The following is a 26,882-nucleotide window of genomic DNA, read 5'->3' on the forward strand; positions in this document are numbered from 1 at the left end:
TTGGACAAGCAGAGTAACCTGACCAACACAGTTCATCATTTACGTAGCATGAACAATATCCAAAACTAATCTCATGGCTTTCCTGTGGCTTGGGATTTGAAAGGACAGACGTTAACTGTCAGGGGCAGTGGGCTGCCTTACCCTGACTTTCCTAGACTTTCCACAGAGATTATGGTTGGTCTTTTTGGCACCTGAGGACGAGCAGGATTTGTCTGAGCTCCATGGCTGGTCTTGAACTATGTAATGCAGCACGTGAGTGGTACCCCGTAAACACGTGTTGATGAGCACAGTGGATGAGTGGGTGGGTGGAGTGCTGGACCCAGATCTTCCTGACTCCTGTGACCAGGTACAGTCAGCTTGGCGGCTACATTAAGGCTGCCACTGTGCCTGACCCACCAGGATTGCCCAACAACAACTGTTCAAAGACACCGCAAATGGCACGAGAGTTGTAACTTGTCAGTCCACCTTACACAAAACCTTGTCCTTCATGGAGCTCCTTGGGATTTCAATAAGACATCATCCCACTGGATCAGGGTGAGCACTAAGAACTTGAGACTCAGTGAAGGCTGCAGGGAGGTGGGGACCAATGATTCCAGATGGGTGATCTGGGATTTGAGACCCTGAACCGGCTGAGCTGTGGGGACAATAACAACGGTGCTCCTTTCACGATGTTCTTAGGAAGGGAGACATGTATGATACAATCGTCATGGTGACAACACATCTGTTACAAAGATTAACCAGGAATGTGAAGGTTGGGAATGAGGCTCAAAATGTTTCTGCCCTTGCCCCTTCTACTAGATACACACGCTGAAGACCTAACAGCAGCGTGGCTGGGCTGGGAGAAAGGCCTCTAAGAAAGCAATTCATCCAGGAGCCAATATGTCTTTACATGTCCTTATAAGAGGCCTCTGGTCCCTGTCCCCATACACCCAGGTGAGACCCTCTGTGGACAGAGTAAGAAGGCGCCATCTGCAGGTCACGGAGAGAACCTTCACCCTGATCCCAGACGCGGGGAGCCGCTGAGCTGTGACGCTGACCTGATGCTGTACTATTTGGGAAGACAAGACAAGCAGACAGATGCCACGATAAAGTACAGAATGCTACTGTAATCTTGAGTGGAAAAAACTCCAAAATTAGCTCTCTGAATTAAATAACATTTTTGTCTTCTAATTCTAAATTCAGGCCAACCTCAAATACCTCTCTCCACTTGGTTAATTATGATTGCTGTGAAAATTTCATATCTTGCCTGTAAATTAGCAAGGAAGGGAAAAGGACTAGGCCTTCCTTCCCAAGCCAGAGAGGGCTCGGTTTCTCCTTCCAAGTTAACCAGTCCTGAGCCCGCTCACCCTCAGGGATCAGCCATGTTCAGTGTCCTGGGGCTACTGACAGGCTCTCGCCCCCAGAAATTGCATAACAGCGCCTGATGTAGCCAGAGCCCATCCACCCATCCACTAGGCGGTTTATGTAAGCCGTGGAGGCTGAGAGTGTGTTCTTTTTTTTTTTTTTTTTTTTTTCGGAGCTGGGAACTGAACCCAGGGCCTTGCGCTTGCTAGGCAAGCACTCTACCGCTGAGCTAAATCCCCAACCCCGAGAGTGCGTTCTTTATGGTGCTGAATTCAAAAGAAAAGGTGAGGAAAACCCTACTAAACCCGTCTGTTTCTGGGACTTGAACTCGGGTCACTGTGCTGAACAAGGAGGAGCTCTTCACAGCAAGCTCTAGCCCAAGCCTGCTTTAGTAAACACATCTAAACATTGCAGAAGTCTGATGGTTTATAAGGAGAAAACAACACACGCAACACCACAGCAACCCAACGAGTGTGGTGCTGGCACCTGAAACCCCGGCACCTGGGCTCTGATGGCAGGAGAACCAGGAATTTAAGTAGTTCTCAGCTACTTCAAGTTCAAGGCCACTGTGTTCTTCCTGGGGTCTGTCCAAAAGTAGATAAACAGAATGACAAAGGTCTCCCTGTGGTGCTGCTCAGTGGCCTGTCTCTGGTCCTGGTGACCCGTCTCCCAACACTAGTCCTTTGTATTATGGTGTCCATATGATAGCACCTTTAAGGGTCAGAAATTCTAAGATTAGAGAAATAGAGGGTAAATTCTAAATCAAACCTGCCTTTGTACCCCACTCCTAGAAGAAGAGCACCATATGGCTCTCACTGGGAGAAGGCTCAGTTAGGGAGGAATGATGGGTTCTATCCATTTGTGCTCTCTCTCCTGCTCTGAAGGAAGCCAGCGGCCATGCTGTGAGCTGCCCTGTGGCGAGGCCCAAGAGGCAAGGAACAAAAGACACCTCTGGTCTTCAGCCATCAAAGGACTGTTCCCAGTAACTATCAGAGGCAATGCCCTGTGCCAGTCTTGTGAGACCGCAGATGCGTTGTGCCAAGCTCAGCCACTCCAGGATCCTACAACCGAACCCTGTTAGTTCAAAAGTGTTAGGTAACTTTGTTACACAGCACATGAAAACTGATACAGTAACTCACAATGTCTTTTTGCTAGATCCAAGCCACCTACCCATTCTTTTTTTTTTTTTTCTTCTTCCACAGCTGCTTTTAGTATCCTTATTTCACAGGCAGGAAAACTAAGTAAGACACAGGTGGGTGAATGTGGGAGACAGGAGTAAATCCTATGCTCTTAACCGCTAGGCTACCCTGCCTCCATGTGGACAGATCATCGCAGGGTTTCCAGAGTCTTACTTAGACAACAGGAAGTGGTTGATGCCTTTACACCCTGAGGCTCCTAGCTCTGATGGTCTCCTGGTCCCACATCTTGAAGTATTTGGTTTCCCTAAGAGATACAATGAGGGATGCTCTTGGTGTCAGCATCACTACATCTGGAACTAATTAAAAACCCAGCATCTGGGCATGCCTATGAGAGAATTTCTTGGTTGGATCATTTGAGGTGGGAGGCCCACCCTAGATCTAGGCCCTACACCTTCTGGTGATAGCCTTCTTAAAAGGACATGGGAGAAGGAAGCTTGTGCTTCCTGCCTTCTTGCCCTCACTCTCAGGGACAGGCTCCTCACCTATCCTGACCCATTCTTTTACTGGTGTTAGAATCTGCTTCTTGGGGATTCCAATGTGGACTAAAAACCACTCGGCATCTCTCTAGGATCTCCCTATGACTCCAGCACCAGATTGGGGCTGCCAAGACATCTGGTCTCGGGACAGTTTTGCCCCTTGCAGAACCCTGACTAACACAGATACGCAGGAAGCATTTCGACCACCTACTGCTGTGGGGAAACTGGCTACTGCTTCCAGAACACGGCTTCCTTCTCGTTACCTCTGCATCTGCAGGTTCTGATAGTCACTGGTATTGACAAAGGGAAAATTGCCTTGCACAACAGAACTGGATTTCAAAGGGCTAGAACTCCTCGCAGCTCTAATGACTGTGTACGACGTATAAATAACCCAGGGGTCTACTCAATTCACACACACACACACACACACACACACACACACACACACACACACACACCACTGCACAGGAGCAAAGCATTCACAGAGCTAAGCTAAGCAAACCAGCCCCTTACTGGCTTGTATTCAGTAGATTGTGTTTTCTGGTCACAGTTTTTAAAAGAAGGGCAGCCTGAGCTATAAACACAGGAGACAACAGCCTCCCCTCTCTGCTCTATCTCGAAGCCTAGTTTTCTGTCACCTTATGTAACTGTCCTGAGGCTTGAAGAGTCTGTAGTTGTAGTGTCAGCTATGAAGAGTGCTGTGATAAGATCTGTGGTAGACTGACTTGTTGGGAAGTGGAAGACTAAAAAATTAAAAAAGGAAAACAAAGTGTGGCTATAAAAAGCATCTCACTTTGTAAAGGATCAGAAATTCTAAAATCAAGGAAAAGAGTGGGTAAATTCTACACCAAACCTGGCCCCTATTCAATATGGGTTTTTACAGATTAATACAGCGTTCCAAATAAGCTAACCCACCACACCTGAGGCAAAACCACAGCAGGAGAAACTTCACCCAAGATTGAGCAAGTCTGAGAACACGGCTTTGCCTCACAATAGGCTGAACTGTGAGATGAGAAGGGCCGGAAACCACCCAAACTCCCTAGTCTTCCTCTTCAGCCAGGAAGCCATAATCCCAGCTTGCTACACGAACTGACTTTCCCAGCATGTTACACGGACTGACTTGGATGGAAACAGGCAGAAACGTGGCCAGGGATGTTCAATCTTGGAGTGGACATTAGCTGTCACTCCAGAGCCCCAAAACATTTCAACCATCAACTTATCATTGAATGTAGACTTATGTACAAGTCCATGGTCTGCCCGTGGGGACAAATATAAGGGTAAAAGAGAGGAAGGTGGCCCATCCTTACAGTAAACTGGGGCTTCCTAAATTAAACACCACTTTCTAAACACACAGGCCCTCCTGCTGATAGCAATAAGGCTTCAAAGTCACAAAGGAACCTTAGGTCCAGAACCTGACCTCCATTACAGACTAGACGAAATCAAGGCGCCGGCGGGCTGGTTATCTGCATAGATGTGGGATCAGTTACTCAGAGTTCTCTTTAAACCCCCCATTGCCTCTTTCTTTCTCCCACTATCTTTACCCCCACGGGGTTTCACTCAGGCTGGACCACAACTCACTATGAAGCCCAGGTACCAAACAGAAGACAATCCTCCTGCTTCAGCTCCTTTGCACTGACATTACAAGCAGGAGCTAAGACCCCAACCCCTTCTAGCCGAGCAGGAGGCACTGCTTCTCTGTCTTCACTAAGAGAACCACCCACAGGCCATTCCCAACTCCCACGCCTGAGAACAGCATTAGTTTGGAGTGACAGAGGACGGGGAAATTCTCAAACCCTCCCCTCTGATTCTGGGGGCTGGGGAGGGGTGATAAAGTGGCTCGATAGGTAAATGCTTATTGCATGCAAGCCAGATGCTCGACTTTGAGCCCCAGAACCCAGATGCACTGATTCACATCTAACCCAACAGCTTCTACGGGGTAGCACACGGAGAATTTCCGGCCAATGGCTGGAAGTCTACAGAGCCTTGGAAAAGTGAGAGATTCTGCTTTAAATATATGGAGGGAGGAGAGAACAGGTTCCCAAAAGGTTCCCTGATGTCACAGGCATATTCTCATATTCTCTCTCTCTCTCTCTCTCTCTCTCTCTCTCTCTCACACACACACACACACACACACACACACACACACACACACAGGTTTTAAAAACAGACTCCAAGGTTGCAGGCACTGTCAGGATCTCCCTCTGCGGGGAGGGGCACATACGTAGAGAAGTTAGAATTCTTGCTTAAGATTCTCTTTTGCAGATCAGAGTACAAGTTATTAAAATTATAGAAAAGGCTATCACGAATCATAGTCACTTTTTAAAAGAAGTGTGTGTTCGGTAGACACGCATGGACTACATATGATTTCCTGACAGCAGATTCTGACATGGCCTTTGGGTTAAGCCGGAAGAAGTACCCATCAAATATGCATCCGTGTTTGAGACGACCAAGGCGAGAGCGTGTTTCCCCTACTGCCGGGAGTTCTGCCTCCTAGAAGCCAAACGGGACTCCGAAACTGCCGGTTACCTAGGTGAAGGCTGAGCAAAGGGAGCCACCTAACCAGCGCCGACAGCCCAAAGCACCGGTAGCCACAGGTTCAAGGCACGGCTTTGCTTTCTAAGTAGAACTGTTCATACAAGGGTCGGCTAGTGTACCAGGCAAACATTTACCCACAGAGAAAATAACCTTATTTTAATAAAGGTTTCTTCTAACTTGTAACAGTATAAACTTCTCTAGTAAGATTATTTTACATTAATAATGATAGGTTTTTATATAGACAATTAACATGTTTTACTAAAAGCAAATCTCACATATCAGATTGTTAGTAGTTATAACAGTTTCTGGAATTCTCAGACAACTGAGTAGTTTCAGGTCCGTTTCCTCTTTTCGTTTAAGATTAAGGTTATAGGATCAGGGGAGTCATTTTCTGCAGGTTAGCACCCCCAGGTGGCCCTTCAGTGTGGTTAGAAAGGGGACAGCAGCTCTAAGGTTCCCACAGTTTTGCGGCCGTAACCCACCCATTCCAGGGTAGACACGGTCAACCTGAAGCAGACATACTTTCTATCTACCATCTAAAGGGACCCCCATGCAGGTGGTAGGCTGAACCTCCAGAGCCACACTTTCTCCCTCAGAGGGATGGTTCTAGCTCACTGAGAAACAATCAGGTGGAAGACAGTGAGCTACCATGATGCTAGTTTTGTTAGGTTTTCTTCCTGTACAGAGCCATCAGCCCTGGGGGGCTGAGATCTATAAACCTCCAGGACCTATGAACTGAGAATCCGTCACTACACACACTTCACCCATAATACTGATGCCCCAGCCCTCAAGGTGGAGAGAAAGGGGAGGAGCCTCTGGAGGCTTTGTGTCTGCCTCCTTTTATACCACACCTCTGCCCTAAGGACTCTCCTTCCCAGAAAGCTGACAAGCTCCCTCATCTGCCTCCCTGCTTCTTCCCCTGCCCACCCACCTTCCTTCCCCACCTGATGCTTCCCACCCAACTCTGAGGTAGAGTAACATCCGAGGGCAACCCTCTGGGGACCCTTCCTTGGATGCTCTTCAGACCTCTGCGGCCCAGGACCCTGCCCTTCAACACTCACATAAACTCCTTCTGGTCATTACCTAGCTCACCCTGGCATCCACATCAGCGCTGCTGTTCCTTTGGATTCTAGACCCAAAACTCCCTAAAGCCAGTCAGCCTGTGCAAGGCCCACCCTAGTTCATGGGTGAACTGACTCCTCATTGAGTGACTTTCTACAGACCCTGGAAGGCCCAACCTGCCCGTAGATCTGGCTTTGGCTCCCTTGGATCAGGAAACGCCAGGCTCCATCATGTGAGCTTTAGCACTTCAACTTCCCGTCTTCAGATCCATGTAGTTGCCAGGCAGCTCCTCCCAGGGGTTCCAGTCACACTGCCTCCTCTACTAGCTCCAGCTTCTGGCTGCTGCTCACAGGGACTGGAGACCTCTGGAGGCCAGCCCAGTTAGGCAGTTCTAGGGTCAAACATCCTGAGCCAACAGTGTGCAACCCTGTGTAAGGACTGACTGCCATGCGGCTTCCCACCTGTTGCTACTACCTGATTCTCTTTCACATCCCATGCTGCACCTCTCTCTTCTGACAGCCCTCAGTACCCTCAGGCTGCACAAGCACAGATTCAGGCAAACTAGAATCTTTATTTTTTTTCATAAAGAAAAACTGCATAGTCAGACAACAGGCACATACCTTCCCTTCTTGACATTAAAAAAGAAACCAGTATAACAACTATTTAATCACGTTCACAACCTACCAGGTATCATACGTGGCCTAGAGGTGACTTAAAGCACGTGGGAGGTTATGCTATATTATGCACACACTATATTATGCACATGCTATATTATACACATGCTATATTATGCACATGCTATATGCAAGCGCCTGCGGTTTTTTTCTTTTTTTCAGAGCTGGGGACCGAACCCAGGGCCTTGTGCTTGCTAGGCAAACGCTCTACCACTGAGCTAAATCCCCAACCCCATGCCTGCAGTTTTACATAGGAAACTTTCACCATGTGCGGCTGTGCTTAAGAATACCTCCTTCATGTGCTTCTTCCCTAAGGCCTGTCCACACCCTTCAGCATTCAAGCTCTACAAAAGCGACAAGCAAGCTCACTGCTTCCTCCTCTGAGTCTGAAAGCAGCTCTGGAAACCAGCGCCAACCATTAGCAATCACCACCTTACCACTCGGGAGAGTGGAGAGCATGGCTGCTCATTGGATGCACAGCAGCCAACTCCCTTCCCTCTCAGACCTCTACTCCCTGAGCCTGCCTCCTCCCTAGAGCACTGTCGTTGCCTTCTGCTACATCTGATATTTACCTTTCTGGTTTCCCTCAATCAAACATGTCAGCAAAGCTTTCATCCCTAGGCACTGAGTCCACATGTCAATGAAGTGCAGCTGAAGGTCGCTGCCAAGAGAGACACCGCTGTGTCTTGGCTATGTATAATTTATATGGTCATTTACTTTCAGAGAGGATTTACAATGGCCATGCACACTCCAGGACATCCCGTGTAGAGCAACAATTGTCACAGCTCAGGGGCTTTCTCTTCTCTCTCTGCAGGCTAAGCTCTGGCCGGCACTTCAAACCTCTTTGAGGGATCTCATGTTCTCTCTTTTTGCCTGAATTGCCCGGGTGCCTGGTATCCCGGAACAGCTTTGTCTAAGGCTCTGCCCACTTGGCCACTTCGACATTTACTAAGATTCTGTTGTGAGGTTGTTCTGGGATCTGAGGATACATCAGAGAATAAAATTGCATTTTGGCCTTTAGGGCAAGTGCTTGATTAATTTTCTCCTGAAGTGACCGGGGTACTTGTTCCTTGGCCCTGGGGGTTTAGCCCCTGCCCTGTATTTACTACACAGAGGAGGGGTGCACCTCATTCACTGGGAGGAAGGAGGAAACAGACGTGACTCACTGTTCATAAATAGACCACGCTCTGTACTCTCAATCTGCACTATTGGAAGAAAAGCCAGTGTTTGGGTGAGGATCCTGGTTGCTCATTATCTTGCGGTTGATTGGCCAGTTTTGGTTGAATGGTTTTGGGAGAAAGCCTTTCCTAAGCCTTTAGAATATTTAGTTCCTTAAAGGGAGACTGCCACCATCAGGGACACTCAGTACATTGGGAGTTGTTCCTTCCTCGACCCAATCCACACAGATTTGACACCCTGGGAAGGTATGAGTAACCAACCATGGCACTGGAAGGAGGAATTGATTTCAAATCTTGAGTGATCCGGTAGAATACGATCTGGACTATGTAGGCGGTGCAAAAGGAAGACCGCCTCCAGAGTCAGAGACCCCGGGAGCAGGGCTGCGGCCCGTCCCCGCCCCGGCCGCTCCCCGCAACAAGTGTCCGCCCTCCGGCCCGACAGCAGCCCGGTCCTCACCCGGCACAGGCCGTCCACGAACACGCGCGGGTCCAGGTGACAGGCGATGGTGGCGCTCGGCAGGTCCTGCAGATCCACCTCCTCCATCTCGCAGTCGATGAAGCTCCAGTCGCCGCCGCCCCCGTCCCCTTCGGTAGCCCCGGAGAAGGGTGCGAAGGGCCTCAAAGTCACCCTGCGGGGTGCCCGCGCCTCCACCGCCTCCGCCACCTCTCCGAGCCGCGGCCCCACCGCGCCGTCCTCCATGCCCGGCGCGCGCTCCCTCGCTCCGCTCAGCTGGGATCGGCGCCGTGGTCGCAGGCTCCCGCTTCACCCTCTCGGGGTCACCGCGGCGCCCGGACGCCGCCTTCCAGCGCCCGCCCCGTCCGCCTCCGCCCGGCACGGGAGGGGCGGCCAGCCTGCGCCGGTCCGCCCCGAGTGGTAGCTCGCTCACAGCCCAAGAGCGTTCCCTTTAAGGTCGGCCTACTCGGGCTATTAAGTCCCGCCCTTCCTATAGAACAGACCAATAATACGACAGGATTTTTATCACGTGAGACCCACTCTGCCGCCCTAAGCCTGAAGCCCCAGGCGGCCATATTTGTTAGGGGCAGAGGCCTCTGGCCAGTTCTGCTTTTCTGACAGCTGGCGGTGCCTGTTGAAGGATACTAGCCCGGTGTTAGCCTGAGGGACAATAACCTGGGAGGCAGCGCTTCTGCGGTTCCCAAGCGGCGACGTTTGGAAACACGCAGCCAACTTTGGAGGACTTAAACTAAATCTAGTTAGAGGCTCTGTTTGGTAGACATTATCAGTGCTTAGATACTTAGAGCATATCACCACGGAATCACAAATAAGATTTGAATAACACTATGATATAACCTTATGTTTATAGTTCAGCGTACTAGTCATTATGTCACTGTCCAATTTTTAGGTAATTAGAAGTATTTCGGGGACAAAAATTAGCGGATTTCAATAATTATCTTAATACATATATCATCTATTTGTGTGTACACTGTATTTTGCTCGCCCCTGTCTCCCGTTGCCCTCCCTCGTGCCCTTTCTCCAATCCTGCTGACTGCTTCTCTTTCCTCTAAAAACTTCCCTTTCTGCTTTAGTATCTAAAAAAAAAAAAAAAATCCACGTGTATCAATTACTTTTCTGTTACTGTGATAAAATGCCCCAACCAAGGCAATTTATAAAAGAGCTTATTAGAGTTCGATATAGGGTCCCAGAGGGATAAGAGTCCATTGTAGTGGGCAATAATAGGCACAGCAGCTGGAGCCAGATGCTGAGAGATCTAATCTCAACCACAACCAAGAAGCAAGGACAGCGAACTACAAACAGGGCGAGCCTGCTTACTATCAATCCCACTCCCAGTAGCTCACTTCCTCCAGTAAAACCAAACTTCCTAAACCTCCTTAAACTACCACCAACAGGGGACCAATGTTCAAATGCCAGAGTCCATAGGAGACACTTCTCTTTCAAACCATTGTGTACTGTAGGACAGTGGTTCTCAACCAGTGGGTCTTGACCCCTTTGGAGGTCCAACAACCCTTTCACAGGGGTTGCATATAGATGTCCTGAGTATCAGATATTTAGACTACAATTCATAACAGTAGCAAAAACGTGGTTACAATGTAGCAACAACAAAATAGTTTTCTGGTTGGGAGTTTCCACAATATGAGGAACTGTATTAAGGGATAGCAGCGTTAGCAACCTTGAGAACCATTACAGTAGGAGATGAGGCAAGGCCTAGATTTGGGGGGATTCATCATGGGGAAACAGGACCTCAAGCACTCTACCCGGACAACTCATCAGAGTGAGAACCTCTGTGTGAGCTTCACCTTTCTGTGAGTTACCTTTAGAGTAATGCAGAGCCCTCATTTCTACTTAAATGAGGTCATAGGGGGAAGGATTCAGTACGTGCCCAGTAAATGGTACCTCTGCTCCTGCAGTTAGGTTCTTCCGGGCATGTTGAGTTAGGTCTGTATTTTCTCCTAAAGTGGGCACATCATATAATCATGAAATGGAGCTGTTATCATAAAATGCACACCTAACTAGAGCTGAGATTTATTCCAAGTACGCCATGTGTAAGGCCCTAGGGTCATGATGATACCCTTGTGAATCAAAGAGATTGTTCACAAAGCCCTGAGGGCGTGAAGATAGAGAGAAACGGACCTGTCTCCTAGAAAAGAAAATCTAGAGTTACCATGTGACCCAGACATTCTTCTTCTAGGTATAATCCAAAGGGAAAAAAACATGCAGCCACACGGACCTGCAGATGACAGCTCCTGGCATCGGTGTTCATGATGCTGTCACTCATGTCGAGAACTGGAATGGCCTGTGAATGGATGCACCAGGAGGGCATTAGTAGTGAGAAGGATCCACACACAAAGGAAAGAAGTATTGAGATTGTCACCTCCATGATGGACCTTGGAAACATGCTAATGAAAGAAGCCACTCACACGATGGCATATATGAAACATCAGATTAGGCAAATCCACAGAGGCGGATTAATCAGTGGCTGCGGGAGACTGATGGGTGGGGAATAGGGAGTGACTGAGAATGAGTCACAACTAAAACCGATTGCGGTGATGTCTGCCGGGCTCCTTGTGTATTGGAAAGATCGCTTGGTTGTGCTCTAAAGGGTAAATGTTACAGCGAGCAGTTGTCTCCACACAGCCAGCATTTTTAAAATAGAACACGAGAAAGGCCATGCGGGATTAGAATGAAGTTCAGCAAAGGGGACAACATCCAGACAGACATTCTGAAAAGGATAACGAAGGGAACGAGGCCCCGGTTTTGGAAAAACAACACCCAGTCAAACAGTTGCTGGGTGGGTCTGTTGTATTTATCTTCGGGACTCGGCGTTGTTTTGTGGCTGGTTCATTCCAAGCCATTTGTGTCTCACAGAGTGGGCTCGATGGGCAAAGATGGTGAGGGGAGAGAGCACAGCATGGACACAGGAACCCAAGATGTGGTCAAGTGGACCATCACAGCTGTCTCTCTGTGGCAGCTTTGAGGCAGGAGAATTGAGTACAACCTCAGGCCAGTGGCAAAGACAAAGTGACCTGTAGTTAGTTTTAGAGTGCTCCCTACCCTACCTACAGGTCACTACTAAGGTGTGGATGAGGAGCATTCCTGCCCTGTCCTCCCCAGGCAGCCAAGCAAAATGAGATCTGATCATCAGCCAAGTCCAGTTCTCTCTCTCTTTCTCTCTCCTCTCTCTCACTGTCTCTCTCTTTCTGTGTCTCTCTGTGTGTCTCTCTCCCTCTCTGTCTCTCTCTGTCTCTCTGTCTCTTTCTCTCTGTGTGTCTCTCCCTTTCTCTGTCTCTCTGTGTCTTTCTGTCTGTCTCTGTCTCTCTGCCTCTGTCTCTCTCCCTCTCCCTCTCCCTCTCTCTCTTCTTTGTGCTATGGTCACACGAAGGACAGAAAAAAGATGTGGGATCCCCTGAAGCTGGAGTGACAGATATTGGGAGGTTCCTGGTGTAGCTGCTGTGAACAGAACTTGGGTCCTCTGAAAAACCAGCCAGTAGTAATCTTATCTCAAAGCAGCCATTTCTTTGATCCCAAACAGTTATTTTTTCTTTTAATGTAATATTCTGTACATGCATCTCAAACATAGGGGCTCCTCCTATTGTTACTTACAACAGAGGCACTGTGCACCCATTGAAGAGCTTCCCCTCAAGCAAATAGGAGGCAAGCAGAACCCAGCCTTTCTAATGCTTTCTTTGCCCTTTGGTTCTGCAGCAAAGAGAAAATGGGAAGGGTCTAAAGAGGCATAGCTGAAGGGCAGAGAAGGAGAAAAATAAGGCAGAGAAAAAGAAAGGGGTGGGGGAGTGGGGAGATGGAGAGCAGAGGGTTAATAAAAGCAGGGAGGAGGGATAATGATCTCAGGAGAGAGTTCAGACTCCCTCCACTCAGGCTGCTCTTACAAGGCACACTCTGACACGCCTGAACCAGCGTTGGCAGCATGAACCTAAGACAGAGCCTCTTAAAAGCCAGGTCAAAATGGTGTGAACAGGGCGAGCACCGTGCCTTTCATACCTGGGTAGGCGTCCCTCTTGCCCCCCGCCCCCCAGGCAACGTGTTTAACAGTAAAATGTCCCACGTCTCTTTGCATTTAGATTACAGCGTTTTCTAGTCACTGAACCTTCACTGTGCCTTTTAAATTGAAGCTTCATTAAGCCGCTCCGTATGCTTTCAGCGACTCTATCTGTATCAGCAATCAATAGCCGCTCCCATAGAGGTAAAAATAGACAGCAGAGCTGTCAACAGCGCAGGCAGTAACGAAGAGGGACACATCCCCGGAATAAATATAACCGGCCATTTCTGAAGGGAAATCAACTGATCAGTTGGAGACCACCTTCTCAGAGAGCACGCCACCATAAGGCACGAAGGCTTCTCCAGGTACCCTTTCCGGTTTGATGACTGTAACTTTTTACTCGCCGCCGCCACAGATCCTCAGATCATCCTCGAGTCAGACGAGAGAGATTTCCTTTCTTACTGGCACCAGACCTGGTGCTTGCAGGTGATTTAATCCAGGGGGAAAGGAAGAGGTGAAGAATTACTCACTGTTTTCACATGGGGTAGGGGTGTTTTAAGTGGTATTTCCCCTTCCTGTCACTCATGTCTCCTTTTACGCTGCCTTATGTTGGCTATTACAGTTACCTAGTGTGATGATTATTTGAAAATGCTTGGCTTGGGGAGTGACACCATTAGGAGGTGTGGCCTTGTTGGAGTGGGTGTGGCCTTGTTGGTGTGGGTGTGGCCTTGTTGGAGTGGGTGTGGCCTTGTTGGAGGAAGTGTGTTACTGTGGGCATGAGCTTTAAGACCCTCATCCTAGCTGTGGGAAGTCAGTCTTCCACCAGCAGCCTTCAGATGAAGATGTAGAACTCTCAGCTCCTCCTGCACCATGCCTGCCTGGATGCTAGCATGCTCCCGCCTTGATGACACTGGACTGAACCTCGGAACCTGTAAGCCAGCCCCATTTAAATGTTGTCCTTATGAGAGTTGCCTTGGTCAACTGTTCACAGCAGTAAAAGCCCTTACTAAGACACCTAGTATAATAGGAAAGGAGGCTTAGCACACTATGGTTGGCTATGTTTGCTCCTAGCACCTGCCTCTCCCACCACCCCTTTCCCCGGTTATGCAGAAGCATGCACAAGGGATACTCCAGCCTGCTCATGGAATATGAGGCAGTTCCTCCTGCCACACCTTCAGTTGCTTCCTAGTCTGTTCTGGAGACTGAGGGGCCGCGTGCAGTAGGTATTTGCTGAACATTTACCAAACGAACCAATGACGTTCCTGCACAGTCTGAGAAATTACAAACATTTTCCAATTTTACCCAGAGTAGAAGGTACCTTGCTGGCTTCTTGAGTGTTCCAAAGATTGCCCAAACGATCAGACTCTTTAACCAACTCAGAGTTTTCTAGTTTACTACACACAAATGAGCCAAAATATCAGGCGATTTTTTTTTGTTTGTGTTTTGCTTTGTTTATTTATTTATTCATTTTGTCTCCCGTTTTCATGCATGCACATATGCATGCAATGTGTGCAATGTGTGTGTGTATGTGTGTGTGTGTGTGTATGAAAGTTGCATGTGAGTAGCTACATGCTTGTATGGATACACATGTGTACACGTGGCTATGCATACGTGTGGAGGCCCAAGATTGACGTTCTGATTCCTCAATCTTTCAGCTACATATACACTGAAGCAGGGTCTCTCAATTAGGCCCAGAGCTTGTAGATATGGCTGGTCTCCAGAGCCATCCCTTCTCTGAGGATCTGCTGCCTGAGATAGCTACCATGCCCATCCAACCCTCGGGTGGATTCCGGGAACCGTTATCTGGTGAGCATTCTGACAACTCAAGCACTTTAGGCACTGAGCTAAGTCCCCAGCCTCTTGCTTTATTTTACCGCATATTTTATTATACAGTGAGAAACAACAAAAAAGGAATTTCTATCCCACGCTATGCTGGGCACTGGCAGGCCACATGGCACCAGTGTGGTGTTCTCATCTCAGCCAGACTCGGCAGACTCTCTGGCCCAGAGCTCTCAAAATGTCTCTACCCAACTCGAAAAGTTCCCATGACTGGGTCTCTGCCAGGCCCATCCCATGCAATGATCGCCCATCTCCCAGTTAACTGTCACAAACCCCTATAACCCAGCAAAATCAAAACTCTAGGGGCTTGTAATTTATCAGTCAGATTTATATCAGTAAATTCTCACACCACAAAATGTCCACACAATAAACTCAGAGCCATTGATGCTGATATAAACTGCCCACCCATATAAGACAAATTGTCCTGTAATAATCCATCCCTTATAAGATATTCATAGCTACCTGTGGCTATTTAAAGCCACATGGATCTGGGTCATCCTTCTTTCCCTCCATCTTCCATCTCCCTTCTCTGTATTCTCTGTCCATCTCTAAAATTCTCAACCCCCCTTTCTTTTTCACCGCCCAATCACAGGCCTTGCCTTATCTTGTGCCCGCCCTCACCTGCATATAGACATTAATCCATGTGTGTGTGTGTGTGTGTGTGTGTGTGTGTGTGTGTGTGTGTGTGTAGTGTGTGTGTTTATTTTTTTTCCTTAAGGTTTGGCTTAGTTAGGGTTTTATTGATGTGAGGAGACACCATGACCATGGCAACTCTTATAAAGTAAAACATTTCACTGGTGCTGGGTACAGTTTCAGAGGGTTAGTTCACTATCGTCATGGTGGGAAGCATGACTTCAGGCAGGCAGACATGGTGCTGGAGAAGGACTGGAGAGTTCTGTGTCTTAATCTGCAGGCAGCAGAAGGAGACTGTGTGCCACGCTGAGCAAATTTGAACATATATGACCTCAGAGCCTGTTGCTCTAGTGACGAGCTTCCTCCAAAGCCACACCCACTTCAACAAGGCCACACCTCCTAATGGTGCTACTCCCTATGGCCAAGAATTCAAACTTGTGTGTCTATGGTGTTTTATTCAAACCCCCACAAGGTTCATTCTTACAATTCATTTCTTAAGAGCCCAGGTAGTTTTGATGAGCTTAGTCACATAATTAACCCGGGGCAAACAGCTGTAAACTTAGTTTGGAGACGGTCACTAACTGATTGCTTTTCTCCTCATTTGCATGTGGACACGCTGCAGATTCTTTGCTGGTCGGGATTCTTGAGGCTGTGAGAACAGGAATCTTGGAGAGTGGCTCCCCAGTTACTCTTCTTATTGCTCTATCCAAAAACCTGCTGGGAAGTGACATGAGGGAGGGGGGATTTATTGGGGCTCTCAGTTTGAGGGGTGCAGTGTGTTGAGGCAAGGGCTGCAGAGCTGTCAGGCAGCTGCTTCCTGACAGCTGACTGGGAAGCACAGAGGAAACCAGAAGCAGGCCAGGCTATGAAGCTCAAGCCACACCCCGCCACCAGGCCAGTCCTTTGATTAGACTCCATGTCTTGAAGATTCTATAATCTTTCAAACAGTACCGCCACGTTGGGGACCAACTTTTCAAACACATGAGCCTACAGGGGACAATTTACATCTTAGACTTAAACACAGGAGACACACACACACACACACACACACACACACACACACACACAGGGGTGGGATGCTGCTGGTGCTCACCCCTTCTCTTTTTTCTGTAACCTGGAATGGCGCTTACATTTGGGGCTGGTCTTTCTATCTACAACCTAATCTGTTCAACCTCTCACAGGTTTGCCAAGAGGTCTGTCCCCATGGCGATTTAAAATCCCACCAGGTTGAGAGTTCAGATTTGCCATCCTGTCTTGCTTATATCGTTGGAGGCTACTTTGTGTGCTGGACTAGCCTGCATAGAGAGACGGGAGTGTGCACCCTGCAGTGTGCCCAGCACAAGGACTAGAGAGTGACAGCCAGGCAGAGTTCTGGTCTTGGGGAAGTTTCTTGTGTTTGCTTTAATCTCAGCGAAACAGGAAGTGGGAATAGGGAATAGGGGTTCTGAGTGTCTAAAGTGAGGGGGAATGTGAAGGAGTTCGTCTTCTAGGAACCTGAGACAGTGAACAGAAAGTGAGTTTCCATATACGAATGTGGCTTAAGTTGTGTGTACTAGAAAATACACACTTGGTAATTAACTATATGCACAGCTATGGTAGATGCATATACATTAACAGGAGTTAAACAATATATAATATTTACAACATATCACAACTCGGCTATCACCTAAAGAACCTACTGTGTACTATATATAATATGGTCTATGAAGATACATTCACACATCTACATGAATATGGAAATAGGTTGATGACATATAGTAACATTCTTATGTGGTATACACTAGAAATGCGAACTTTTAAACACATCTACTATGAACAACCTCTTCCGCTCTATTGGTAAAAAGAGCATGTGCTATGTGTGCTATAAAGCACACATTAGAATAGTACTGAGGGAAAACCGGATAAACAGTTCTCTGCACCCAAATCCCATGGGAGGGAGAGCTAAACCTTCAGAGAGGCAGACACGCCTGGGAAACCAGAAGAGACTGCACTCTGTGCACATCCAGACGCCAGAGGAAAACACCAAACGTCATCTGGAACCCTGGTGCACGGAGGCTCCCGGAAAGAGCGGCACAGATCTTCCCGGTTGCTGCCGCCGCGGAGAGGACTTAGGCAGTACCCCACGAGCAAACTTGAGCCTTGGAACCACAGGTAGGACCAACTTTTCCCCTGCAAGAAACCTGCCTGGTGAACTCAAGACACAGGCCCACAGGAACAGCTGAAGACCTGTAGAGAGGAAAAACTACACGCCCAAAAGCAGAACACTCTGTCCCCATAACTGGCTGAAAGAAAACAGGAAAACAGGTCTACAGCACTCCTGACACACAGGCTTATAGGACAGTCTAGCCACGGTCAGAAATAGCAGAACAAAGTAACACTAGAGATAATCTGATGGCGAGAGGCAAGCGCAGGAACCCAAGCAACAGAGACCAAGACTACATGGCATCATCGGAGCCCAATTCTCCCACCAAAGCAAACACGGAATATCCAAACACACCAGAAAAGCAAGATCTTGTTTCAAAATCATATTTGATCATGATGCTGGAGGACTTCAAGAAAGACATAAAGAACTCCCTTAGAGAACAAGTAGAAGCCTACAGAGAGGAATCGCAAAAATCCCTGAAAGAATTCCAGGAAAACACAACCAAACAGTTGAAGGAATTAAAAATGGAAATAGAAGCAATCAAGAAAGAACACATGGAAACAACCCTGGACATAGAAAATCAAAAGAAAAGACAAGGAGCTGTAGATACAAGCTTCACCAACAGAATACAAGAGATGGAAGAGAGAATCTCGGGAGCAGAAGATTCCATAGAAATCATTGACTCAACTGTCAAAGATAATGTAAAGCAGAAAAAGCTACTGGTCCAAAACATACAGGAAATCCAGGACTCAATGAGAAGATCAAACCTAAGGATAATAGGTATAGAAGAGAGTGAAGACTCAAAGGACCAGTAAATATCTTCAACAAACATAGAAGAAAACTTCCCTTACCTAAAAAAAGAGATACCCATAGGCATACAAGAAGCCTACAGAACTCCAAATAGATTGGACCAGAAAAGAAACACCTCCCGTCACATAATAGTCAAAACACCAAACACACAAAATAAAGAAAGAATATTAAAAGCAGTAAGGGAAAAAGGTCAAGTAACATATAAAGGCAGACCTATCAGAATCACACCAGACTTTTCGCCAGAAACTATGAAGGCCAGAAGATCCTGGACAGATGTCATACAGACCCTAAGAGAACACAAATGCCAGCCCAGGTTACTGTATCCTGCAAAACTCTCAATTAACATAGATGGAGAAACCAAGATATTCCATGACAAAACCAAATTTACACAATATCTTTCTACAAATCCAGCACTACAAAGGATAATAAAGGGTAAAGCCCAACATAAGGAGGCAAGCTATACCCTAGAAGAAGCAAGAAACTAATCATCTTGGCAACAAAACAAAGAGAAGAAAAGCACACAAACATAACCTCACATCCAAATATGAATATAACAGGAAGCAATAATCACTATTCCTTAATATCTCTCAATATCAATGGCCTCAACTCCCCAATAAAAAGACATAGATTAACAAACTGGATACGCAATGAGGACCCTGCATTCTGCTGCCTACAGGAAACACACCTCAGAGACAAAGACAGACACTACCTCAGAGTGAAAGGCTGGAAAACAACTTTCCAAGCAAATGGTCAGAAGAAGCAAGCTGGAGTAGCCATTCTAATATCAAATAAAATCAATTTTCAATTAAAAGTCATCAAAAAAGATAAGGAAGGACACTTCATATTCATCAAAGGAAAAATCCACCACGATGAACTCTCAATCCTCATCTTCGGTTGGTTTATACACACGTGTGCAATTTCTAGGCTTGAAAGTAAAATGATGCTATCTGGTGCTGGATAGAGGAGCCTTATTTTTTATTATGGCAGCTTGCTATTTTTGTAACATAGTGATTTGGTTGAACACAATAAAGTACAGTAGTAACTGAAAAAAAAAAAAAGAATAGTACTGAGGGCCTAAGGAAGAAAAGGACCACAAAGTTAAATATTTCTGCCATGTCCCCTGTTCTCTAGCGTGAAAGCTACAATGACGATACATTGTTTATCCTCTAGCATAAAGATACAAAGTTGACCCAAATTATGATCTGCATAGCCTAGAATGCTCTAGACAAACACAGAGAGTCTCAGTAAATTCCTTAAATGAATTAATAGAATAATGGGCCTTACTTATTGTGATGTAGTTGTCAACTCCCACAGTGGAGAGTTGCTTGGAAAGAGGGTCACAGTGAGGGCCTGTCCAGCTCAAGTGGGCCTGTGAGCGTGTCCGTAAGGGCGTGTCTTCACACTAATTGATGTGGGAAGCTGCAGCCAGAATGTGGACGGTAAGGATCTGTGAGTTTCTAAAGTAGAAGTAGTAAGCTGGGCAGTGGGTGAGTCTGCGTCCCTTCTCCCTTCTCCTCAGGTGAATGTAATAAGCTGCCCCTGGTTCATGCTGTGACTTCTCTGCAGTGACAGACTCCAGCGGGACTTGTGATTCAAACACATACGTCCTCCCTCCACTTGTCTTTGGCTGAGGTATTTTGTTCCAGCAACAGGAATGAAACTAGACACTCTCAGAGAGTCTAAGACAGTTTATCTGGGTGTGCTGTGACGCACCCATATTTCTCACGCTCGGAAGGAATGTTGAGTCACAGGCAGAACTTCATAGAATCCACTCCCAGAATAAAATAAAATAAGAAAACATTTTTTTCCTTCTCAAAACCTGTGTGCTCCTTTGTGATTGCTTGTGAACAGAAATCATCATTAACACACATTTCACCTTTGAGAGATCATGGCATGCCACCCTTGTGCCCATGCTTAATCTTTTACAGTATTCATATTTCCATACCATCTACATATACAGAGGAATATTACTCCTATTTTATGTAATCAATGCATTTCCATGTGCCTTAATGCCAGTGAGTTACTCTTGAAAATCAAGTAGAATTACTTAACTTTTATGAGCCTTGCACAGGAGCGCAAACCCACAAAGCCTCCTGTAGACATCTGATAGAAAATTGACGTCAAGTTTTCAAGTGTGAGATAGGAGAACTTTTACAGATTCATCTTGGATTGGGGCAACAAAGTCACTTAATGACAGAAACTTTTCCAACTTCCTAATCTCAGAATGTTCTTCCCTAACACAATTTTCTGGCAGAAAAGTGGTTACTTTCTCACGCACCATTTGGTGTCTCCTTGACTGTGAGTGGGCAGGTGACATTTGCTTATATATTTTAAACTACTCTCTGCGCTCAGCCCCAGTAACCATGGCTGACCGTTGTCTATACCTGGAGCAGGGGCATGACAGCCTTTTCTGCCCACCTTGCTTGCTTTGATAGAATTGGTTCATAGTGTTTCTTAGCATTTCTGTAAAGCGCTTGCTCCTTCCAGGGACAATTAACCTAGTTATAAATGAGATAGGATAACTCACAAATCCACCTCATGGGACCTTGAGATGGCAATGACAGTGAAACTCTGGAAGCAGGGAAGGTGTAGAGAGATCCATTTCAGCCTTCACCGTGTGCACTCCAGGTGCCACGTTAGTGGGCTTGCTGCATCTTGTCTTGGTCACCTCCCACTGGGAGATGGAGTTGGACACTTGGCCCTGGTACCCTGCAAATATCTGTCCCCTACAGGTTCTGTGTCTCCAGCTTCTGCACTAGAGCCAGTTCACAAAGCAGAACACAATGTCTTTTTCGTTTTGTAAAGAAAACCTCAATGGAAATATATGTCCACATGTTTTTCACTGGTTCCAGTGAGCAGAAGCCATCGTTGTCTACCATGGAGCCCTGACCCAGTATTACAAACAAGATGGAAAGGGTAAGACTCTATTATTGACAACTGTTTCCATAGCAACTGTCTTGCTCTGAGCTCCTGCCTGTGACTGTGGGAATTTTACCCATGTCAGAAACACAGACCAAACTCCCAACACTATCTCAAGTTCAAAGGGTCAAGAAGCACTCCATCTTGTCTCCTGCCAAGACCACTCTCTATGCTCTGCTTTAGTCTACACCTTCCATATTCTCAGTCTCTGGGGAAGAAACGCAGATTCCCTGTGAACACTTCCAACTGACCCATCCCCAGACGGTCCTGACTGGCTTGCCTGGTGAATCGCTGTACCATAATGATGAAGTTAACAGCTCTCCTGTCTTCCTCCTTCAGGTTGACTAGTTCAGGACTGGACCACTGCTCACACAGAGCTCACCTCAGATGCCTTAGAGCTCCAGGTCCCATTTGCCAACCCCACTTCTCCCCACCCACCCTACCCACAATCCACCACTGGTCTGTTTCCTTCCCTGTGCAAGGATAAAATAAGTCTGTGTGTAATTTTTAAAAGCATCCCAGAAGGGTTGGGGATTTGGCTCAGTGGTAGAGCGCTTACCTAGGAAGCGCAAGGTCCTGGGTTCGGTCCCCAGCCCGGGAAAAAAAAAAGCATCCCAGAGTTTTTTCTTTACTTTCCATGCATTTATCCTTTTTAGTTCTTTTTTTTTTTTTTTTCGGAGCTGGGGACCGAACCCAGGGCCTTGCGCTTCCTAGGCAAGCGCTCTGCCACTGAGCCAAATCCCCAACCCCAACATTTATCCTTTTTAAATCATGGCTTTATTGTCTTAGATGTCTCTAAAGTCTTAATTGGATTGTGTGTATGGAGGTGTACATGCATGCAAACGTGTGTGTGTGTGTGTGTGTGTGTGTGTGTGTGTGTGTGTGTGTGATGCGGGGGAAGGCAGTTCAGGAGCTGTCCACCTTGGTTTTAGAGACAGGCTCTCTCATTGGCCAACATTCATCAACAAGGCCAGGATGTCTGGTCAGTGAAGGGCAGAGAGCCGCCTGTCTCCACTTCTCCAAGCACTGGGGCTATAAACTCGCACTGTCTTGTTTAGCTTTTCTTTATTTTAGTACAGGTTTAGAGAACCAAACACAGCTCCTGGTTGCTTGCACAGGAAGCACTACCCATCGAGCCATCTTCCTAACCAGAATTAGTTGTTTTGCTTTTGATAGGTTGTTATTTTAGTCATTTCCAAAACAGATCTCTTCACTTCTGTTTTATTGTTTTTGTTTTTGTTTTCTTTTTTTTTTTTGGTTCTTTTTTTTTTTTTTTTTTCCGGAGCTGGGGACCGAACCCAGGGCCTTGCGCTTCCTAGGTAAGCACTCTACCACTGAGCTAAATCCCCAGCCCCTGTTTCTGTTTTCTTTTCAGCTACTTCTCTGCGTGGCTGCTGAGCCCTAATGTGCTTCCAAAAAGTACCGGGTCCCTAACCTATATTTCCTTTGCTGCTAAATAAGACACCCCCAAATGTGAGTGGCAGTGCTGTGCCCCAGGAAAGAGGTGCAGAATGAGGTCACTGTTGGCTGTTACAGAGAGTGAGCCAGTTGTCAATCTTTGGATCCCAAAATGCTGGAATCGAAAGGGTGTTCCTCAGATCGTCACCGTTGACAGGAGTAGCCACAGCTGCTCCAGGGTACATATAATAGGTGGGAAGAACCAAAGGCGTTTTTTATTGTTGTTTTGTTTTGCTGTATTCTGTATGTTGTATGTAGGCACACACGTATGTATACATGTCTATAAGTATATTGTATGTAGGACACCTAACAGAATGAATCTTACTGTGATTCACAGACTTAATCACTGTGTATCAACACCGGTTTATTGGTTTTAACAAATGAACCACACTACTGCAAAACGTTAGTAATGGGAGACAGGGGTAGGGGGAGGTGGGGGAGGTCTTTCTAACACTCAGGGCATCTTCCGTTCAGTTTTTCTGTAACTTCAAACTTCTCTAAAACATAACCTGCAACTTTAAAGACAAGTGTGGCCACACGAACAGTACAGGAGAGCAACCCGGCAGACAACAACCTGCAACTTACTGCATTTTTCCAGTAAGATTTGGGTCTAAAACTCAGGGGTGTCGTTGGATTCTGGCGACAGCGGCGGCAGCAGCTCTTGTTTGCCGGCCCCCCCCCCCGCCCCCCCCCCCCCCCCCCCCCCCGCCTTAGAACAAAAGCAGAGGACGTGCAGGTAGAATGGTGTTCTAACCACTCTAAACTGTAATTGTACCTTCTCGGGGTACCTCCTCAGGATCAATCAGGATATATGCCAAGAGAATGACTTCACTCTTACAGCCACGAATTTTGGCCCTTTCTCTCTTTTTAAATATACATAGACTAGAGTTCATTTCTCACTTGAGTCCTGTACCAGCAAATTGCAAGGTTGGGATGAACCAGCTGTGCAAACGCTCCCCCTAGTGGTAAAAGACAGATATCCGAAACCCGCGGTTTATCGTTCTGTGTCCCATTCATTTCTTTAACATCGGGCAGGCGCACACATCCCTGTGGAAAAGCCGGGAGAAGAGGAAAGGAGAGGGAGGTGAGTTGAAAAGAGGAGGGGAGTTTGGATGAAGAGGAGGTCGGGTCTCTAGTGTTTTTCAGGTCGATTGGCTTGAGAGAACCGTAGGGTCTGGAGCGCTACTTGCTCCGACACAAGGTTCTGTCCACGCGCCCTGCTGGAGTCCCCAAGAGGTGATGGTTAATATACAAGATGCCCTCAGGCAGTGACTCTATCTAGCAGGTTCTGTTCTAAGCCAGACGTTCCTGCTAGGTGCTCAGGTGGACTTTTAAAAATGACTTTAATTAATTAATTAATCAAGCATGGTTTTGTGTGTGCGCACACGTGTGCGAGCCCCGCCTCTCCCACTCCCTCCCCTCCCTCTCCCTTCCCCCTTCCCCCTTCCCTCATCTCTATCTCTGTGTCTCTGTCTCTCTCTCTCTCTCTCTGTCTCTCTCTCTCTCTGTCTCTCTCTCTCTCTCTCTCTCTCTCTCTCTCTCTCTCTCTCTCTCTCTCTCTCTCTCTCTCTTTCTTTTCCTTGTAAGTTCTGGAGCTTGAGCCGAGAATATTAGATTTGACAAGTGCCTTATTCACCTTATTCAGCCATCTTCTGGTCCCTAGACTGGACCGCTCCTAGTGGTATCTGGAAAATGCCAGCATTCTAGTGCCGTTCTGGGTGGGAGAGATGAGTTCTTTGGATTCTGACTGGTATGTAGGGTGGGGACTTTGGTGGGCAACTCTGGGATTAGGGGGTTGGGATCCAGAGCTCCAGGCTAGGAGACCATATTTAAAAGATGTTGTGTTTGAGTGTGAAATGTCCCCTATAGGTTTCATGCGTTTGGACACTCGATGCCTGGTAACGAGCCATGCTGAATGGTCCTGGCTGGAACCCACATCTTCCTCACCATACTGGACCTTCTCCCCTTAAACAGCTTCTCAGAAGCTGTCTCCCTTAACTGCTTCTGCCATTACTCTGAACCAGTGATGAGAAAAGTAATAGAGGATATATATATATATATATATATATATATATATATATATATATATAAAATCTTCATCCTGGTTCCAGGTTAACCAGAAACAGCAACTCATCTGACTCTAGTAAAATATGGCAGTCGGTTAAGTAGTAGCTTGTTGGTGTCTCTTTGCTTCAGCAGAGGAAGGTGCCTATCTTAAAGAGACTCTGGGAGGGCTTAAGCTTTGTTCTATGAGGTGTTACCAAGCAGCTAACTCCCAATATGAGTTTCCTAAGGCTGCAGTACCACCAGCCAGGGGGCAGGGAAGGCTGAAACCAATGGACATCTCCATCCCTTGCCCCCAGCTCTGCGGACCACAGGATTAGGTCAGATCAACAAGACTGGGCTCCCTTTGAGGTCTAAGCCAAATTGCTTCCTACCTCTTTCAGCTTGGGGCAGCCTCTAGTTTTTCTCAGTTTGCAGACCATTGTTCTGATCTCTGTCTCTGTCTCTGTCCCTCTCCTCCATGTCTTGGGTTCCAAGCCTCCTTCTCTTTATAAGGAAGTAGGTTCTAGCCTCTCCCCTCATCCAGTAGGACCCAATTTAAGTTGATTGCATCACAGAGCCCCTACTTCTGAATCAGGTCAGCGGTATTAAGACATTAGTGTTTCCTTCAACATTTAACCCACAGCCCCCTGTGGGTCCTGTCTGTGGAGTGGTCCACCTGAGTGGCTTTCTCTGCCTGTGCTGCAGCCCTGCTTGGTTTCTCACATTTCCAAAGCTGCCTGTGTCCTCTGGCTTAAGGTCCCACACCACAGAGTCTTCGTGTTTGCCACCGGGTCTCTTCCATTTTCCGCCTCTTCTTTCATTTTTAAAGGACATGGAGAATCATCAGGTTAGCCCTGCCAGGAGAGTCCAGATCATTTTAAAGTCAGCTGACTCACACTGGTCATTTTACTTACATTTTTTTTTTTTGTGGTTCTTTTTTTTCGGAGCTGGGGACCGAACCCAGGGCCTTGTGCTTCCTAGGCAAGCGCTCTACCACTAAGCTAAATCCCCAGCCCCTTTACTTACATTTTTAACTTCTCTTTCCCATGGAGCCGTTCCAGGGATGTCAGCATGATCTTGACAAGGGCATCCTACCCAAAAATATAGGCAAATTCACAAAGGCGGTGGTCTTTCTTCATGTTCTCCTTTTTTTAATTTTTAAATTATTTAATTATTTTTGTGTGTGTATGCATGTGTCTCTCTGTGTGTGCCTTGTGTGTGTCTTCATGCCTGTATGTATATGTGTCTGTGAGTATGTGTGTCTTTGTGTGTGCATCTATATGCCTCTGTGTATATATATGTCTGTGATATGTGTGTCTCTGTCTGTCTCTCTGTGTGAGTCTCCGTGTGCCTATGTCTGTGTGTCTTTCTGTGTGTATCTGTGTCATGCGTCCGAGTGGCAGACATCATCTTGCCCACAGGGCTGCTGAGGCCACTGTGACTCCAGACCTCAGTATCTGAAGTAATGATCCATGAAAAATGTCTTTCTGTGTTCTGACCCCATGTTCACCAAGCTGCCTGCTGGGTACAAATCTGCTTCCCGGGTACCTGGATGTCAGGAAACAGCATCTTGGATAGTTGCCCGGGGCACCCCAGGATCACTATGGACATCCAAGGATGAGATATTTTCTGTAGTAAGAAGTCCAAAGGGCTCAGGGGAAGAAGGAAGCCTCACACTGAAGCCTGGCCCTGTCCCACCAGATACAAATCTCAGTCACCAGACTGCTCAGCCCCCATACTGAGGTGATCACTACTCTGATGGCCTAGAGAGAGCCTAGAGGAGTGGGCAACATGGAGAGAGTGTAAGAAACAGGTGAATTCTCTTCAGAGCCTTTGTTCATCTCTGACTGCGTATACACACAGTGGGACCCAGAGATGACATGTGTACTGGCTGGTTTTGTGTGTCAACTTGACACAAGCTGGAGTCATCACAGAGAGAGGAGCCTCCCTTGAGGAAATGCCTCCATGAGACCCAGCTGTAAGGCATTTTCTCAATTAGTGATCAAGGGGGGAGGGCCCAGTCCATTGTGGGTGGGGCCATCCCTGGGCTGTAGTCTTGGGTTCTATAAGAAAGCAAGCTGAACAAGCCAG

The 26,882-nt window shown here is 47.1% G+C and overlaps 1 protein-coding gene across 1 annotated transcript in view; it reads right to left on the bottom strand.

Annotated features, from left to right (window-relative positions):
* Rcan1 (regulator of calcineurin 1) overlaps positions 1-9,263 on the bottom strand; it is a 79,595-nt gene extending 70,332 nt beyond the window's left edge. The window contains 1 exon segment of the mRNA NM_001431544.1: positions 8,926-9,263. Within this exon segment, the coding sequence (NP_001418473.1) occupies positions 8,926-9,168 (243 nt within the window). The 5' untranslated portion in view covers positions 9,169-9,263.
* Positions 9,264-26,882: the final 17,619 nt, after the last annotated feature.

This window comes from Rattus norvegicus, chromosome 11 (assembly GCF_021556685.1).
Source record: "Rattus norvegicus strain SHRSP/BbbUtx chromosome 11, alternate assembly SHRSP_T2T, whole genome shotgun sequence".
Lineage (NCBI taxonomy): Eukaryota > Metazoa > Chordata > Mammalia > Rodentia > Muridae > Rattus > Rattus norvegicus.